This window comes from Protopterus annectens, chromosome 11.part0, assembly GCF_019279795.1.
Source record: "Protopterus annectens isolate FY-2018-M chromosome 11.part0, PAN1.0, whole genome shotgun sequence".
NCBI lineage: Eukaryota > Metazoa > Chordata > Ceratodontiformes > Protopteridae > Protopterus > Protopterus annectens.
The window spans coordinates 632,195,597-632,215,448 of record NC_056745.1 but is presented as its reverse complement, the minus strand read 5'-3'; the positions used below and the strand labels follow the sequence as shown (position 1 = coordinate 632,215,448).

General features: G+C 39.9%; 1 protein-coding gene across 1 annotated transcript in view; it reads right to left on the bottom strand.

Moving 5' to 3' along the window:
* Positions 1-8,176: 8,176 nt before the first annotated feature.
* The window catches only part of UPK3A (uroplakin 3A), a 931,143-nt gene continuing 919,467 nt past the window's right edge, over positions 8,177-19,852 (bottom strand). Inside the window, exon 6 of the mRNA XM_044087232.1 lies at positions 8,177-8,366. Within this exon, the coding sequence (XP_043943167.1) occupies positions 8,222-8,366 (145 nt within the window). The 3' untranslated portion in view covers positions 8,177-8,221. The remainder of the gene's footprint in view (positions 8,367-19,852) is intronic.

The following is a 19,852-nucleotide window of genomic DNA, read 5'->3' as shown; positions in this document are numbered from 1 at the left end:
GATGATGAAAAGCTCCACTGCCATAAGGGCCTGTAATTCAGATACCCTTCTACCTGAAGTGATTGCTAAAAGGAAAGCTGTTTTCCAAGAAAGAAATTTTAAGTCTGCAGTAGCATCTGGATCGAAAGGAGGTAGAGTGAGTTTCTCCAATACAAAGTTAAGGTCCCAGGCTGGGGTTGGAGCTCTCCTGGGTGGTCTCAAATTTTTGGCCCCTCTGAGGTACTGCTTGAGCAGTGGATGAGAGAAGAGGGAAGGTTGTGTGTTATAATGAGCTGAAATGGCTGATGCGTGGATTTTAATGGAGGAAAAAGACAGGCCCTTGTGAAGCATCTCAGTTAAGTATTGTAAAATTTGAGGTAAATTGGGCGCTGCTATGCTCATCCCTCGAGATTGGTTCCAGGCACAGAATATTTTCCATTTTTCAGCATAAGATTTTCTAGTACTAGGCCTCCTTGCCTGTAAGATGACATCCATCACAGGTTTGCTGAGGGATGGTAAGGGAGAGTTTAAGCAATTAGCCAGGCTGCAAGGTTCAGTGTTGGAAGCTGATGGTGCAGAATCTGTTTCTCCTGCTGAGACAGCAGGGAAGGAGTCTGAGGTAGGTGCCATGGAGATAACCATGACACACTGCGCAGGAGGGGGTACCAGTGTTGGCGTGGCCAGTCTGGAGCAATCAAAATCATCCTTGGTTTGTCCTGTTTGACTTTTAGTAGTACTTTGGAGAGCAGAAGCAGCGGGGGGGGGGGGGGAGAGGCATAAACTGATAGGTTTTTCCAGCTGGAGGACAGAGCATCCACTTTCTAGGCTTGTTTGTGGGGTGTCCTTGTGCAAAATTTGTCCATCTGGTAGTTCTGGGGGGGGGGCAAACAGGTCTATATCTGGGCTCCCCCATTCACTTGTCAACATGTTGAAAATCCTTGGTTCCAGTTTCCAATTGTGTGAGTCCCTAAGGTTTCTGTTTAGTCCATCTGCCAGTGTATTTAATTTTCCTGGCAGGAAATGAGCTTGTAGGTGCACTTGGTAGCTCAAGGCTGTGTTCCACAATGCCATGGCTAGTCTGCAGAGGGGCTAAGAATGTGTACCCCTTGCCCGTTTATGTACCACATAACCGTGGTGCTGTCTGTCTTTACCATTAGTTGTCCTAGAAGAATGTAGTCCTTGAAGGCTGTCAGAGCATACTGTACAGCTAACATGTCTTTTTGACTGTTACAGGCCACCCTCTCAAACTCAGGAAACTCACATGGCCTTCCTGAAAACATTGGAGGGGATAAATGTATCTCCAACCACCATCATACTAGGTGACTTCAACTACCCTAATATAGACTGGGAACACTACTCAAGCCCGAACACTCTAACCCAAAGATTCCTGGAGTTCATAAACTCAAATGCCATGGAACAACTAGTCACCATCCCCACAAGAGGAGAAAACATACTTGATCTCATCATCACGAACATGGGATCAAAATGTTCAACACCGGAAGTATACCCCTCACTGGTGAGATCAGATCATAAACTAATCTCGCTGGAGGTCCTCATCCCGCCCCACCTGAAACAAAAAGACCACAGTGAAAAACTTCTCAAAAGCCAATTTCACACTTCTAAAAACTAGTGTGGTCTCCTTTAAGGCCCCTGAGCCAGTGGTAAACATTACTCAAACCGCTGAATCACTTACAAATGCCTTCTACCAGCACCTACAGGACTGCATGGATCAGGCAATCCCAAACAAAACTAAGACTCTCTGTACCAAAGGCAAGCGTCCAGTCTGGTGGACCCCAGCCATAAACAAGCTCTACAACAAAAGGAGGAAGCTACTACAAGATAGAGCAAAATCCTTGAAAGGTAAGACACCTTTGATCATTATAAGTAAAAACTAAGAGCTCTCATAAAATCATCCAAGGCAAATTTTGAGAGAAAAATCGCCAAGGACTCTAAAGACAATCATAAGGTCTTCTTTAGCTATGTTAGAAACCTAGGAGGAAACTCCCAGATATGCTCAGAATTAGTTCAAAATTATGTGAAAATTACTGAACCTACACACATTGCTAACATACTGGCTGACAGGTTCAGTGCAAACTTCTCCCCCCCCCCCAAAAGGAGAGACATCTATTCCAGAGAATTATAAGCCCCCAAACATCTCCAACGCCCAGGTGAGAACTGCCCTCACTAAGGCAAAAAACATAGCATCCATGGGACCGGATGGTGTCCCCGGCTGTGTGCTTCATGAACTCAACGAGGAATTAAACCCACAGTTAGGACAGCTGTTTAATCTTAGCCTCACCTCAGGATACACTCAAGGAGTGGCACACGGCGACTGTGGTCCCACTTCATAAGGGCGGTGCCTCCACAGACCCTGGAAATTACCGCCCCATTAGCTTGACAAGCCTTATCTGCAAAGCCATGGAGAGGATCATAATGGAACTCATAAATAAAGACATAGGGAACTTGCAGACTTTGGATCCAACCCAGTTTGGCTTTGTCAAAGGCAGATCCTGCCTCTTAAACTTGGTTGACTTTTTCGAGACAGTCACCAAGGCCATTGATGAGGGAAAGGCAGTCCATACAGCCTACCTCGACCTGGCAAAGGCCTTCGACACAATACCCCACTCAGGTATCATCGAAAAACTCATCAGCTTGAATGTAAACCCATACATCACAAGATGGGTTGCAAACTGGCTAAGTGACAGAACCCACAGGGTCAGAGTTGCTGGAGCCATGTCAGACTCAAAGCCTGTCACAAGTGGTGTCCCACAGGGCTCAGTCCTGGGTCCACTCTTGTTCGGCATCTACTTTTCTGAAGTACAAGCAAACACAGGAGGGTTATGGCTGACAAAGTTTGCAGATGACTGCAAACTGGGCCATAGTCGAAAACACATCTGACACAGATATCCTCCAGAAGGGCCTCACAGAAACGGATAACTGGTGCCAGAGCCATGGCCTGAAGTTAAATGCCAAAAAATGCATAGTCATACCCTTCGGGAAAAACAAGGTTACCCCTAGCTACCATATAGGTGGCAATCTACTGAGCACAGAAAGTCATCAGGGATCTGGGGACCCAAGTTGACAGTAGCCTTCGCTTGACACTCATGTTGCTAAAGTAGTTAGGAAAACCTTCTATATCGCCCACCTGATCATGAAGGGATTCACATCTAGATCAAGGGAGGTCATCGTCCCCCTGTACTCATCACTCATTAGACCTATGATTGAGTACAATGCCCCGCTCGAATGTATCTGACCAGACACCTGATGCAGCTTGAAAGGCCCCAAAAGTTCCTCACCAAAAGGATAAAGGGTCTCAAAATATGTCTTATGCTGCCCGACTGAAAGAACTCCAGCTCTATTCAGTCTCATACCGCTTGCTCAGAGGTGACCTGTGCCTGACATATAAGGCCATGTCAAACCCAGATTTGATGAATATGCTTCACCTCAAAAATCTAGATCCCTCAGAACCACAAGGGCGGAGACTTAAACCTTGACACGGTTATAAATAGAACGTGCTGGAGGGACAGATTCATCACCCAGAGACTCCCTATGCTGTGGAACAAAATCCCGGTACATGTGAGGCAGAGCACCTCGCTGGCCTTGTTCAAGAGGAATCTTGACCAATGGATGGGAGATCACAGATATACCCCAGGGATTACTTCAGTGTCACTGCTTGACAGAGGCACAGAAAAATGATAGGCATAGTCTTTATTCAAACTAAAGGGGTGGCGAAAGCCACATAACTATGGGCTAGGCTTATAAATGCCCTTGGGCAGATAGCCTAGTATGAACCTATGAACCTATGAACCTATGACTGATATGGCAAGTGCATTTGACTTGTGTTCCATTTTCCCTGAGTACACTTCCCTGCCAGGTGAGCCCCCCATGCATAGTCTGATGCATCTGTTGTTAGGGTTTGGGTGGCAGGGGGTGGTGTGAAAGGTTTTCCCTTGTTTTGGTGGCACGCCTCTGCCCACAAAAGGAACTCTAGGCGTAGGCAAGGTATGATAGGAATCATTGTTTCTAGGCTGTGAGAATGCTGACTCCATAGGCTTTTTAGATACCACTGTAGTTTCCTCATATGCAGTCTTGCATATGGAATTAGAAGAATGCAGGAGGCCATGAACCCCAAGGCTTGCAGCATTTGTCTTGCAGATAGCAGTGTTTCTGTGGCCACTTGAAGTAGGTTGTCAAATGAATTTGCTTTTCTGGCATGAGGTAAGCCATCTGGGAAGTTGTATTCAAGCTTGCTCCCAGGAATGTAATTTGTTGACAGGGTACCAGTTGTGATTTCTTTTCGTTTATGGTGTACCCCAGACAAGTTAGAACCTTTTATACAAACGCCAGATGATTCAAAAGTATGTCTTGGCTTTCTGCCTGAATTAGACAATCGTCCAGATATGGGTATATTTGAATACTTCTTTGCCTGCAAAATGCAATAACTGCAGCTAGGCACTTTGTGAATACCCTGGGCACAGTAGATAAGCCAAAGGGCAGTTCAAAGAACTGATAGTGCATGTAGCCTGCTTTGAAGCATAGGTATCTTCTGCAAGATTCCCTGACTGCGATGTGCAGGTATGTTTCTTTTAAATCTAGTGTTGCCAAGCAGGCGTCTTTGCCTAGCATTGGAAGTAATTGGTGAAGAGTCAGCATCTTGAATTTTGGAATCTCCAGAAAGGCATTTAGAGTAGACCGGTCCAGGATTGGACACCATGATTTGTCTTTTCTGGGTACCAGCAAAAGTCTGGAGTAGAAACCTTGTCCCTATTCCTCTTCTGGTACCAGTTGAATAGCCCCCATGCTTAAGAGACAAAGCACTTGTTTTTGAGCCTCTGCCCACTGATTTGGGGGTAGGTCCAGTCACCCTCTTGGCATTAGCAACGTGTAGAAGTGAAATCTGTATCCCTGGGACACTAAACCCATTTGTCCTGGGTAATGAGCTCCCAGTTCTTTGCATGAAGAGCAAACTTTCCCCCTAAAGGGGCAGTTAGAAGATAAGTGCTTGGAAAGTTTAAAAGGAAGTCATTGAGACAGTTTACCATAGGGGGGTGTCTTGTTATTCCCAGACTTGGAAGTGTAGGACCCCCACTGCTTAGTTCTGATGGTCCCCTGGGACTGAAAACTGGGGTTTTTGCTGTGTCTGGGTTTGGCTTAAGAAGACCTGGAAGGGGCTGGAAAGGACCAATTCTTAGAAGGCCAGCGCCTATTAAATCTAGGAGACTGAACTTGTAAAAAATCTTTAACAGTTTGCATAGATTTAGCTTTATCTTCCATCTTTTTAAGAACTTCTTTAGCCTTGTTGTCAAACAGGCAGTCCTGATTTAAAGGAACATCCAACGATTTAGCTTTAACATGATCAGGCAAAGATTGCTCCTTAAACCAAGCATGCCTTCTAAGCACAGACCCAGTAGTAGCAGCCCTGCAAGAGGCCTCTAAAGAATCAAAATCACACTGCAAACTGTGTTTTCCAACTTGTTCAGCAGAATGCATTAAATCCTGCAAGTCTTTATTTTCCACACAGTCAGGAATCAACATCACTTTCTGTTTAAGCAGTTCAATAACATGTTGCTGATATTTTAACATATGAAATTGGCAGTTTAAAGCTCTAACTGCCAAAGTTGCTGAAGTATAAACCATTTTTCCCCATCTATCCAGCGCCCTGGAGTCTCCATCAGAAGGGGTAGGATTTTTATCAGTAGAAACCTTAATGCCCTTGGGCCCCTGTGAAATAGTCTCTGGATCTGCAATAGGATTTTTGAAAAGGAACTTGTGGGACTCTGGGACCCTGTAGTATCTCTTTCAGGTTTAATGGGAGCAAGGGGCAGGGAGTCAGGGGCCAAACTGGATTCCGAGAAAGCATCATCAACAATGTCTAGTACAGGAGGAATAGCCAAAGGCCTATGCTGAGGTAGGAGAAGGAAATCCCTAAGCCTCTTTTTTGAATTAGAAAATTCCTGGCTTTCCCAGTGAAAATGCTCCCTTAGAGTATGTAAGGTTTCTCCAAAAGAAAATACCTCAGGAGGGGCCTTAGTAATGAAGGAGGCGTCGATTTAATATGCAAGTCCGTAGGCCTGAATACACCCTCAGAAGCTGGTGCCTGCACAGCGGCTCCAGACCCATCCAAGGTAGAGACTTCCGCGGGTTCGATAGTTGAAGTATCTCACGGCATACCGGACTCCGAATGGGTCTCAGTAGAGGCTTGCGAAACAGAAGTAGCGGGTATCAGGGGCTGCAAAAGAGCCTCACTGAGTACCGGCGACTGGCTTAAGAGAAGCATCGGTGGCAGTTTTGGACCTCGGAGGCCTGTCTTTGTCCTTATCTTTGTGTTTTTTTCAGAATCCCGGTAGTCGGATGGCTAACCGATAACATTTCTGGATAATTAAATTGAGAACTGAAATATTTAGAGGCAAAAATACACCAATGACGGATAGTGTGCTGATTAAATAAAGCACAAAACCGACAGCAAGGTACGTCGTGGTCAGGGCCTAGGCAAGGAGTACAGTACGAATGAAAATCTTTATGAGGTATTTGCTTTCCACAAGTAATGCAATTATTAACTTTTACTGACATAGGAAAGGAGCAAGAAAAAGTTTCCCCAATGGCGTACTTAGCTTTTAGTTGAAGAATTCGGTTCTGAAACTCAAAAATGAAAATTTCAAGAGTTGGCCGACCGGCACTTGCGAACTGCTTCTGCTTTGGGCACTGCACGGCAAAAAAGACTGGTGTAATGGCGTCGGCTGCATGTTTTATATCCCTGACAACCTGAAGTCATGGAAGAAGGGACAGCAACCGATGCAGGACCCAAGACTTTGTTAATCAGGCCGACTGAGTGCAACCTGCAGGCAGATTACCCAAATGTAATGACTGCAACAGTGAAACACGAAGATCATCAAATGAAGGGTGTATAATTACAGCCCTGCAGTCAGGAAGGGTGCAGGATGATTTATTAAGTGAAATGATGCTGCAGACTGAGCACAGAAATTGAAATGAGATGTTTTGGGGAGATATTATGGAGAAGATCCAGAATGGGGAAGCTGATTCTATTCAGGGAGACAACAACCGGGAAGAAGTCATATGCGGAAACAGTGAAGGAAGGAGGAGGATGTTGGAGTGGAAAAGAGTAGAAGTTAACACAAGGCAGAAGTATGTGATGAGAATTCAAAATAAAGAGGAGAAAGAACTGGACAGGTATGTTTGGGACAACTTAATGATTTCTTTGGGTGTAAAAGCTCAAACGGTACACTCATCTATTACTTACAATATTACAGCTAAAAGAATTCACTTCTTCAGAGCACGTAAAATTCATAATACTGTTGCTAATTGTTTATGTTTATAAAACTTTCATAACATCATTTCTAGGTTTAAATTCCCCAACATAAGTGAGCCCATAGCATTTTTAGTGGCTGAACTGTGAAGGGTTGCAATAATCAAGAAATATGTAGATCAAACTAGAAGCAGCTTCAGATTTGTTAACAGTTAAGGCTAAAACAAATTCATTTCAAGATGATGTAAAGAAAAAGGTACAATAATGGTTAGTTAGAAGCATACTGATAGTTGTACTGGGTGTTCAACATGGCGGTGACCATACATTGCACTACTTAATTCTAGACAAAATTTCACTTCTGCAAAAGTCAAACTGCCATTCTGTGTGTGCTACAGAGGAATTTCCATCAAAGAAACTCACTGATGGAACAAAACTTTGCAGGCAAACTCACAAATCAATATTATATGCCTAAAGCCCAAATAACATAATTCCAAAAAAACTATTGGGTTACCTTGTGAATTCATTTCAGACACATAACAGACTGCTATAAACTGACAATGTTAGTCAAACTTTATACATTATGGATTAACAGCAAACCGTTACCACCCGTACCGGTAGATGATCAATATGGGGTGTAAGCATGAGTTGTATTGTAACTGTTCTGACTATGGATTGCCATCAGTCAAGTCACAGACCTCCAAATGTTTACAAAATAAGCCAACATTTTGGTCTAGCACAGAAACTCCTGAAGATACCAACATTTAAAATGATCTGCTACCTATAGCTATAACATATCTGTGTAACAATTTGGCCTAGAGAGCATAAAAATACTTAAACTAATTCAATTTTTACAGCTCATCCAAGGTCAACTGTCTCACAAGCTACATAACCAAAACTGAAAGAATTTAATTCTCATTAACTGAACTGCATTTTTTGTACTTACAGTAAACTTCAAGCCTTCCATTAAGCAGCTTATGGTTAGGGATGTTGAGAGGCATAACTAATGGCCTTCTCATCTGCAGTGGCTCCTGAAGCAGCAGTCTCAGTTGTGGCAGACAGTTGTACCTGCTGGGTAATCTGACTTGCATGTCTAGTTGACTCCATCTTTGGAAGTCCATTTCCCCTGTAAACAGTAGGGTATAAACAAAGTAAGCACAGATGCATTTTTAGCTCTCCATTTGCGTACAGATTTTTAGACCGCACTAGGTTATCATGCAGAGGTAAAACCCTTTCAAATGCTATGATATTTTTGCAGCTCAAGTTACCCTCCACACTTCTGCAATACCCCTAAGCTTGTAGCCTTCTTCTAGGGCCTACCAGAGATGGTATTTAAAACAAATGGTCATACAAGGGCACCTACAAGATCAAGAACTTATTTCCATTTATCACTACTTCATAAGCATATTATTCTTAGGATTCAGACCTTTACACAATGAAGCATTTAAAATCTTCCAGGGTTTCGACTTAATTCATTCAAAAAGATTGTTACAAGATAATCCTCATTACCATCTTGGCTCTTTCAGAACTGTGCATTTCAAATTTGCATTTTAAAACATTGCTCACTTATGGAATAAACCCCTAATTTTTATACGCAACTCCAACTCTATGAATACATTTACGATGTCACTAGATTCTTGGGTTCACCACTTGGTATACTGTGCAAGTGTGGAGTTTGTGATCTAACATGGTCTCTCTCCTGAACACAGGTATATCTTGAACTATGCCACAAGATGTTGGCTAACAAAGGCGAAAGCTATGATTGGTACTGCTTTCGAACTACAAAAGCATAGCTGCTAGCAAGCTTACAGGGATATGACAGAAGATAGATGTAGAAAAACTTCCCTTCTGGGAGTGGAGAAAGCTTGTAAGCTGTTTACCTCCCTGCCTTTATAGCTACAAGAGAAAACAAAATCAAACTAGAAAAATACACCCCAGAGACGCTGACAACTTGGCACACAAACTTAAGCTAATTAACACCACACAATAAAAAGCTAAGTTTAATGCTTTCATCATAAACTCAGTAACTTCTTCAGAACTTAATTAACCCCTACTTCTTTCAATTTAAAAGATAATAGTAAAATCAAAAATCACTGTTTGTCGCTAAAAGCCAAAGTCGGTACCAATGATTACGAAACAAATATGCCAACAATTGGCTAGCCTACCACAGACACAATTTATTAAACAACTTAAAAGCAATAAAGACCAAGTAGGAGTAAAGCTAGTCCAAAACGGGTAAGCGCTTTCAGCCTTACAGCCTTCTTCAGATGTGAAGAAGGCCATAAGGCTGAAAGCGCTTATCCGTTTTGAACTCGTTTTACTCCTACTTAGTCTTTAGTGCTTTTAAGTTGTTTAATAAATTGTGTCCATGGTGGTCTAGCCAGTTGTTAGCAAATTTAAAATATACATCAAAAATCACATGACCCCTTCAGAATCAAAATATAATACAATCTTTTCATATGATAAAAAGTTGGAAGCAATTATTTACATTTGATATAAATTCTACATTCAGTTAGTATATTCACTATTTAAATACACAAGTCGGTCTGTACTGCCAGTCACAGTTTCATACTACCTACTGTCAAACAATGCCCGTTAAAAGCTGCAGGTGTCGAGAGACATACACATCCTGACTTAAGTACTCTGGGTGGGTGGGTGGGTGTGCAAGTGTGTGCATGTGTGGGAGCACATGCACGCAGGTGTTTGTAAGGATGTGCGTGTGTGTGCAATTATGATAGGGTGTGTGAATGCTTTGGCTCTGAACCACACAGAGGTATGTTTATTAACATATACAATCATGATTTTTGTTAAGGTTGTGATTCTATAAATAAAGCTCCAAAAGACCTTTTAGTTTCACTGTCATCATGAGAGCAGTTATTCTGTTTCATAACACATGATTGTCAATGCATGCTTAGGTTAGATGCAACTAAAAATAAGGCTGCTTAGGAAATATGAGGCAACATACCAGAAGCCCAAGTTAGAACATAGACTAAGTTAGATAAAAAGGCGGTATATTCCACAACTGGTCTGATCACAGTGGAGTAGGGGAAAGATAACTTTTTGTCTTAGATGAGATATCTTTACTTATTAACATGGCTAGCTAGAAGGAGGGTGGCACAGTGGTGCAGTGGTTAGTGCTGCATTGTCACCTCACAGCAAGAGGTTATCTGGTTCGATTCTCATCTGGGGTGCCTTCTGTGTGTAGTCTGCACGTCATCCCTGTGTTTGTGTGGATTTCCTCCAGGTGCTCTTGTTTCCTCCTACATTCCAAAACACATAATAGGTGGAATGGACATGCTAAATTGGCCCTAGCTGTGACTGTGTGAATGAATGTGTGGTACACCCTCAGAGGACAGCTGGGCTAGCAACCTGACCCTGCAATACCAAAACTGCTATTGAAACAGCAACTGCTGGAGTGTGGTAGTTGCCTGATGTGCTGAATCATGGGATAGATGTGTGTGTGAGAGAGAGGTTTCACTTTATAATCTCGAATTTCAGTAACCCGAGACTATAAAGTTGAACGATTCACAACACCAAAACCCACAATCCTGAATCACACAGTCACGAACATACATACATCGTACGCCACATACACACCATTCCACCCAGAGCACACAAACCATACAACCCTACACTACATATAAGCAGGGGGGCAAGCCCCCCTGCACCCCCCTACTTATATATACCAACTCCAAGATCGCACATAACAAAAAAAAAAACCTCACACCACAGCATCCTCCACTCACTCGCACACAAATACACATCACACAAACACCAACAAATCCAACACTCACTCACACCTCCCTACCCTTACCCACACACACAATGCACAAAAACACACACAAAATTTTCAATTAAATTTCAATGCAATTTCAGGCGCCATAACACTATACGCAACGTACTAGAAATGTATAAGCACAGATTCGAGATATTTGAATTTGCGCTTATGCACTTTCAGCATTCTGGTTTTCGCCTTCATGGTTTTTTTTTCTTTGTATTTTAAGTTTTTGTATTTTTATTTGTATTTTCATTAGGATGTAACATTTTACTGTGGAGCTTTTCTCCCCGGGCCTCCACTGAAAACGGGCTCTCGGGCCCAGTGGACCTCCCCGGTCACCAACTGTAATAAATAAATAAATAAATGGTCTCGGGTTACTGAAATAGAGATTTCAGTAATTTGAGATTATGAAGTGAAACCAAGAGAGAAGGATTTCCTGACTAATGTTGTAGGGTGGTTAAAGGATAGGGAGTGGTCTCCAGGGGTGTTGAGATCTCTATTGACATACTCTGGAATGTGGTACTGTCTTGAGTGTAAGCAAAGTTTTATTTTCCAAAGGTGACAGTGCTACCCTTCTTTGCATTTAATTTATTCATATTTCCTAATACACCATTTGTTTGGTTTAGCTGTTGATGGCATCAGCTGCTGAGTGAGACATCACCATCTTGCAGTCATTCACAAATTTAGTTAGCTATATTTCCTGGTTAATGATTTGGAAATCCAGCAAGAAGCTACTGAACAGAAATGATCCCATGTGTGCCTAAAGTTTTGCTTTCTAAGGTGGAATCTGCTACTTTAACTACATGGTTCTAGCTTTCAGCCAGTTTGCTATCTGCCTTACAACATAAGGGTCTGCATTTAGGCATTTAAGTATATATGGAATTGCAGCACAAGTTACGGTGTCAAAGGTCTTGGCTGGATCCAGACACACAGTATGAACTGCACAGCTGCTAGCTGCAGCTTCAGGTGACTTTCCTGACTAAGTTTGCTAAATAGACCTTTTGACAAAAAAACATACTGTTGTGGGTACAGAGTGCATTAATGTTACATCAGAACTTAAGAAATTAGATATAAAATAATACTTTGCATAACTTTGCAAACTGCACTTATTAGGCAGATAGGTCTATGGTTCCCAGGATCTGAGGTGGAGCTCATTTAAAGGGGCATAACAATAGCCATTTTCAATGACTTACTAACACATCCTGTGGCTGTTCTCAGATTGAACAGTTTTAGTATTTAAGAAGCATTTATCATCTGACTGCGAATATTCATTTTAAATGGTGTTCCAATATGATCTTATGGTAACTTTCAAATTTTTGTCGAGTGTTTTGACTGTCTTAAATGCAGGGACAGTTTGATTACAGGCCTTGATTTTTCTTTTATTATAAAGCTTTATTAATGTTGCATTCCATCAAAATGGCTTATTTTATGCTCACCAGTATATCTGGTGCTAACTGGGCTTATGTCATTTCTTAAACTGACATAAGTGACAGCTGAAGCTACTACATGGGGTTTTAATTTTACATTTGAATTTTGAAAGCTCATCATAAAGTACTCAATTAAAGGCCGGCTATAAGGCACACTGTATTGCAATATTATCAAGCCTATTTTGCTGTGCCTATTTGTAAACTTGAGTGTTTATTGTGTGTCTACTATAGGCTATCTGCTAGTTGCTCCTGTTTCTACTATAGCTCCTTATAGACCATAACCTTCCTAACCAGGGGTAATGTACCTGTGATAGTGTAGTGACCATCTAACGTGTAATTCTCCAGTGTTGAAGTCTATTTAAGTCCTAGTTAAAAATGCTGAGTGTTTTCTGCTCTGCATTGTTTTCTAATAAAAGCCCTAACAATAGTGTTATTGTTGCCTATCTCTGGTTGTGCTCCACATAGCTGATCCCTATTAATGACCTTTTGTCTAACAATCTGCCTTCATTAGCAGTGATAAATGAGTGCAATACCTTTTTATTTGCTAATCTATTCTCAGATGTGAGAAGAGCTTATGTTTGACCTGGTAAACTCTCTACATTTGCTGTTAATTGCAACAAACTATTACCCAAAGTGACTTAATTTCAAATCATTGCTATTTTTGACATTTGTTGAATTTTGCTTACTGTTACTAGGAGATATTATGTTTTATTCTACTAGAATACAATTTCTCTCTCAACTTTCTCTCCTGTTCTCCAGCTTTTTGCCCTGAACTATCCCTTGTGATTACGCCTGGTGGACACCTAGACCTACACTAAATCTAATACAAGCTCAGCCATTTGCTTATAGCAATTATTACAAACTCTGCTGCCTCATTCCCTCTCGGAAATTAAACCAAGCTTCTCCCAGAAGAATCCAAGGAAGTATGTCTCTACTGTTAAGCCTCGAACTACTACAGTTTTTAAGCCCTGATAGGTGCACTGTACGCTCCCTGCCAGGAAAGCCAGCAAGCCTAAAGCCCTCTTATCTTTATATCTCCGCTATTCTCCCTCATCTAGTCCCCTGATTTACTCTTGCTCCCCTCTCCCTTCAATCCAACCAAGTACAGAGATTGCCCTGGTGGGCCAAGGTGCACTTCAACATTTATCCACTAGATGGCATCCTCTCCCCACTTATACTGACTTCTATTCACTTACTTCTTGTATTCTCTTTTTGCTCTAACTTTTCTTTTTCTCTCTCTCAAAACCATTACAGCCCACTATAACCTACTATATCCAGGTCCCCTCTACATACCCTTCTGAAATTCTACACTTCACTGATAGGTTCTCGATCCTCTGCTGCCCTCCTTGCTTCTGGTTTCTACCCACTCCATTCACCCTGTGGGCTCACTCCGCTCCCCTACCCTGCCCCCAAATTCCACCCACCCCCCAGCACCTCTACCTTTATTACCCCATAACCACACCCACTAACATTTCCAGTCCAATCAGTCTCCAGAACTCCAGACACACCCATTCCCTATTTCACCCTAATTAACCTTCATTCACCTCTCTTAGTTTTTTTTTCACCTAGCCAATTTAGATTACATTACTATCTCAACACCCACTCCAATACCACATCCCCAGCAAATCCTTACACATCAGTTCCTTACCACTATTTAAGTACTTACAGATCCTCTACATATAAACCTCTCTCATTTCTACATTTAATTCAATGTCAACTTAGTACCTCTAAGTACCCCCATCTCAAAATGCTTTCAAACCCCTCATTCATCTCCTTTTTACTACTTCTACTTCTTAACTTAACCTATTTTCACTACCTCACCCAGCCCAGTAATTCCTACCACTCACAATCCTTCCATGTAACTAACCACCTTACCTCCTCTCTCTCAAACTTTAACACCCCAATTTCTCCACATCTATTTCCTATAAAAAAACTTCTACTTTATCCATATAAACTTATCACCACTAAAATAATCTACCCCCATAGTAACTGGCAAATCCTTCAAAATCACAATAGAACCTAATCCTTTCTCTAAACTGTCCAATTACCTCTCTAACCCAATCCTACACCTGATTACCAGTCTAATATCAGGTGATATCCATCCTAACCCAGCCCCCCCACCTCAACCATTACAGACAAGAGCATATTACTAACGTCTATAAACTCCCAAAGTATAGTTAACAAAATCCCAAACCTCCATGCCTGGCTCATACATAATAAACCTGACATCTTATCCATCTCAGAACCATGGTTAAAACCCCATATAAAAGACTCTGAAATAACTCCACCAAACTATTCTATCATTAGAAAAGACAGGTCCCACAAAAAAGGGGGAGGAGTAGCTCTCCTCTACTCATCCTCCTTGTCAGTTACTCCCTATAACAAACCTACTTCTCAATTTAATAATGCTGAACTTCTCTTAACACTACTTCAAGTTAAACACAAACACATATGTATAGCTTCCCTATACATCCCCCCAGGGGATAATATTTCCACACTCGAAGACATCCTTTCCTGGCTCTCCAATAACATTAGAAATGAAACTATAATCTTAGGAGACATGAATATTAACTGGGCCTCCATTCAGTCTCCTACAAACCCACTTAACATCAACCTCTACAATTTCTCACAGCTAATCACCTTTATTACACACCCCTCAAAAACCCCCTCTAGCAGCAGTATTCTGGATTGGATTTTAGTCTTTCATCCCCATTATTTTTACGACAGTGGTACTCTTCCCAACCCTCTTAGTGACCACATACCCACCTTCATTCATAGTCTCCCCTTACTCCTACATCACACTCATAATTATATTACTGTCCGTAACCAAAAAAAACTTTAACCCAACAACCTTTTCTAACTCACTAAAAACAATAAACTGGAATTGTCTAAAAACATTACCTCTAGATAACGCAGTTGCCCAAATCAACTCAACATTCTTAAAAATGCTAGACTTCCATGCTCCCTTAAGGACAAAGAGAATAAAAATCAATACGGCCCCTTGGCTTACCAAAAACACACTAGCAACCATGCATCTCAGAGATAAAGTCTGGGCACACTACCTGAAAAATAAGACCCCCCTCTTACATAATGAATACAAAACACTTAGAAATAAAGTAAAAAAGCTCATCATCTCTGATCGACAAAACTACTTCTCCATCCTCCAAAACAGTAACAAAACAAATCCTCAAAAATTCTGGAAAGGTATCTCTACTCTACTTAACCCCAGCAAACCAGACACCCCCACCCCAGACCCTAATGCCCCTGATACAGACTTAGCTACCCAATTTAACTCATTTTTCATTTAATCTATTTCCAAATTAACCTCTTCATTCTCTAACACCACCACATTCTCCAATGTACCCCCATCCTCCCCTACCAACACTCCACCCTGCACTGCTACCACTCCCTCACTCTCATCCACTAACTTTCCACCCTCCACCTCTCCTCCTACTTTCACTTCCTCCCCATCTTCTTCCCCCCCAATGCCCCCTCTCCACACTCCCCACTATTCTCATTAAAACCCATACCCACTTCTACTATAAAAAAAACTCCTACTGAAACTGAAGCCATGCACTAATGCTCCTGATAACATCCCCTTCTTACTCTCTTAGCATAGCTGCTGATGCAGTTGCCTACCCCATTAGCATTCTAATCAACCGCTCTATCCAGGAAAGTATAGTTCCCCAAATCTGGAAAAAGGCCTTTATCATACATTTACATAAAGGTGGCAACAATAACAGTGTTACTAATTTCTGCCCCATCGCTATCCTGTCTCCCATCTATAAACTCCTAGAAAAGTGTATCCAAATTATATTCCTACCACATCTCTTAGATAATCACCTACTAACTCCCACACAACATGGTTTCAGACCGGGTCACAGCACTATGACAGCCCTCCTCTCCTTCCTTGAAACTATAAACAAAGCCCGGGACTCTGGACTTATTGTTTTGACCCTACTACTTGACCTCTCTAAGGCCTTTGACACTATCTCACACAGCCTGCTTTTAACTAAACTCTCAAAACTTAACCCATCTCCTTCATCTTTGAACTGGTTCTCCAGCTACTTATCAAATAGATATCAAGCAGTAAAACAGAAAAAGGCAACCTCCTCATTTCTAAATACCCCAACTGGAGTTCCCCAAGGCTCCATATTAGGTCCCCTCCTCTTTAACATATTCATAAATGATTTCCGCAACTCTATCCCTTTCTCAAACATTATCCAATATGCAGATGATTCAACTATTATCTGCTCTGCCTCATCTATCCCTACACTCCTCAAGCTTACTCAAGATGCATTTTCAACCACTGAGCAATGGATGAAAAGAAACCACCTAGCACTCAATGCCTCTAAAACCAAATTAATGGTATTCACCCCCTCTAAAGTCACATATTTCGATAGTAACACATTCTCTATTACTAGCCAGAATAACACACCTCTGGAACTGGTGTCAGAGACCAAATTACTTGGTGTCCAAATTGATAACCAGCTCAAATTCAGCTCCCATTTACAACTAAATATCAAAAAAAACATCAAAAACTAGGTATGCTCTATCGGCAAAATCACTACCTTACACCTGCTGCTAAAATCACTTTCTACTTCCTTTCTTATCCCCTCCCTTCTCTATGTAGCTCCACTTCTAACTAATCTACAGTCCTCTCTGAAAACACAACTCTCCTCCTGCTACAACAAAATTGCCAAGTTCTCTACCAGCCACAAGTCCTCCACCCACCACTGTTCCTCTCTCCAACAACTAAATTGGCTAGAACTACCCAAGCATCTTACCTATACCCAACTAACTCTTGCACACAAGCTCATTTTCAACCCCTCCCTCTCTCCCTCCCTGTCTTCTGCCTTTAAAATGCACCTACCCAATAGAGTATTAAGGTCTAACAACTAAAATCTATTAGAAGTCCACAAACCAACTCGTCCCCCAGGCAAAAATCTTCTATCGCATGGTCTAGCACGCCTCTGGAACTCCCTACCTCCATCAATTCGTATCACCTCTAACCATTTTATTTTCAAAAAATCTCTTTACTTATATCTAGTATCCCAGTGGGAATGCTCTTGCTTCCACCCCACATAACTAACACCGGTAATTCCATCTTCCTTTCCTTGCTCCATTTACACCTGCAATCTTCCCTTATAATTTCTCCTATCTCATACACTCTTATTGTTATTACTGTATCCACAAGAATACACTACGCTGCACCTCAAGTGTATGATTCCTGATTTGACTTCTCATTATTTACTTTGCAACATTCCTTCTTTGTATGTACCCTGTAAGCTTCATCACTAATTTGTATTAGTTGTAAAATTTTCACCTCTAGTTTGTATTAGCTGTAATGTTTCCTCTACTATTTTGTAATTGTTTGAATCTTTTACACTTGTATAATTATCATGTATAACCTATTGTAACTTTGATTGTTTGGAGCTTTTCTCCCCAGAACTCCATTGAAAACGGGTTCATTTTGGCCCAATGGACTATCCTGGTAAACCAACTGCAAATAAATAAAATAAATAAATATAGTTTTAACTTTTTTTTTTTCAAAGACTTTTATTAGATTATTAAAATGAACAAATATTTCCATGAAATTATAAATTTTTTTTCTTTAAAGTTAAAAAACAAGAAAATAAAAAAACAAACCTTCTAATATATAAACCAATGTAACTAAACTATGTACAAAGACGTTCATTATGCAAAAAAAAAATTCTTAATGTAGCTGTAGGATTAATAAAAATCATCTGTTTACATAAATTAATAAACTATTTTTCTAGAAGTTCATAGATAATATTCCATGAATTATATAATGTAGTATTCCTAGATGATCTAGATTTAATAGTTAACATTTCCAAATTAGACGTTTCAAGGAGTATATTTTTAAATTCCAAAAATGTAGGTGCTGTACTAGATTTCAAATTCTTAGTGATTGTTTTTCTAGCTATAGATAGTATAGACCAAACCAAAGGGTACTTATTCTCTTTTACACAATCAGGAACAGGAGTATTAAATAAAACAAGTGATTTAGATACAAAGAAATTATCAGTAAAAATTGTTTGCACCAAATTATTGATATCATCCCAAAATGTTCTTAAATATATGCAATTATAAAACATACGAGACCAGTCAGCATTCAATTCAATATTACATCTCCAACATGTTATATTCTTTTTAGAAAGTATATTATGAGGAGTGATAAATGATCTATTTAAAAATCTCCATGTGAATAATTTCCATTTTAAAGAAGTAGTAGTCATACTTGCTGATTGTAAAATATTAAATCAGTCTTTCTCAGAAGGGGGATTATTATTAAAGAGAAATATTTCCAATAATTATCTGAATGTGTATCTAAATCACATTTAGTTGTCCTATAAATGTTTGATAACTTGTTATTGGCAGGAGATTTATGCAAAACTGATAAAACCATATATTTTATTAGCTTGGGAATTTTTTTCCTAATTATAGGAGACATAGAATCCAATTTATTTAATACATATTGTCTAGCTTCTTGAAGTGCTAACCATAAACAAGAATCAAGTTTATACTCTTCCAAGAGTAAACTATTGGATTTTATCTCATTATTTATCATTTGGTGCCTAAATGTTAAATGCTTTTGCTGAAATATAGACATTTTTGTATAATCTGAAGAGAAAATAGATGTGTGTGTAGGCTATAGGGAAGAGTAAAAGCCAATCCTTATATATATTATATTTAAATATAACATTTTTAAATGATATTAAAATAAAAACTATATACTTAGAGTTAAAACTCAGAGAAGAAAATTCAGAAATATAATATTTTAACCTCCAAATAAATGGATTATTAATTCTATTTAGCTTATAGGAACTGTTTATATATTTGGTATTTTGTAACAATACCTCTATAAACTCTTTCCACTTAGCAGTATATCCCACATCAATGAGATGAGAGAATACATTTCTAAATTTGGTAAGGCTATGCCCCCATTATTCCAATTATACATATGGTATGTTAATGCAATCCTTGGCTTATTTGGGAATTACAAAAATTTCTGAATCATTGAATTAAATTTTTTAATTATTTGGTAAGGAGGAGGTATAGATAAAGATTGAATTATATACAAGATTTTGGGGAGAAGGATTATCTTTATTATTAAAAGTTTATCATCCATAGAAAAGGGTAATTTGCTCCATTTATTTATTAAATTTTCTATCTGTAATAGACTTTTATTATAATTTATTTGAATGGCATCTTTAATATTGTTAGTAATAATTATACCTAAATATGCTATTTGTTGAGACTGAGCTATATATTCATTATATTCATCAGGTATATTGTATTTTTCTGAACCTATTAAAAGAATTTGTTTTATTATCATTAAAAGTAAGGTCAGAATGGTTTTGAAAATATTCCATGTTTTTAAAA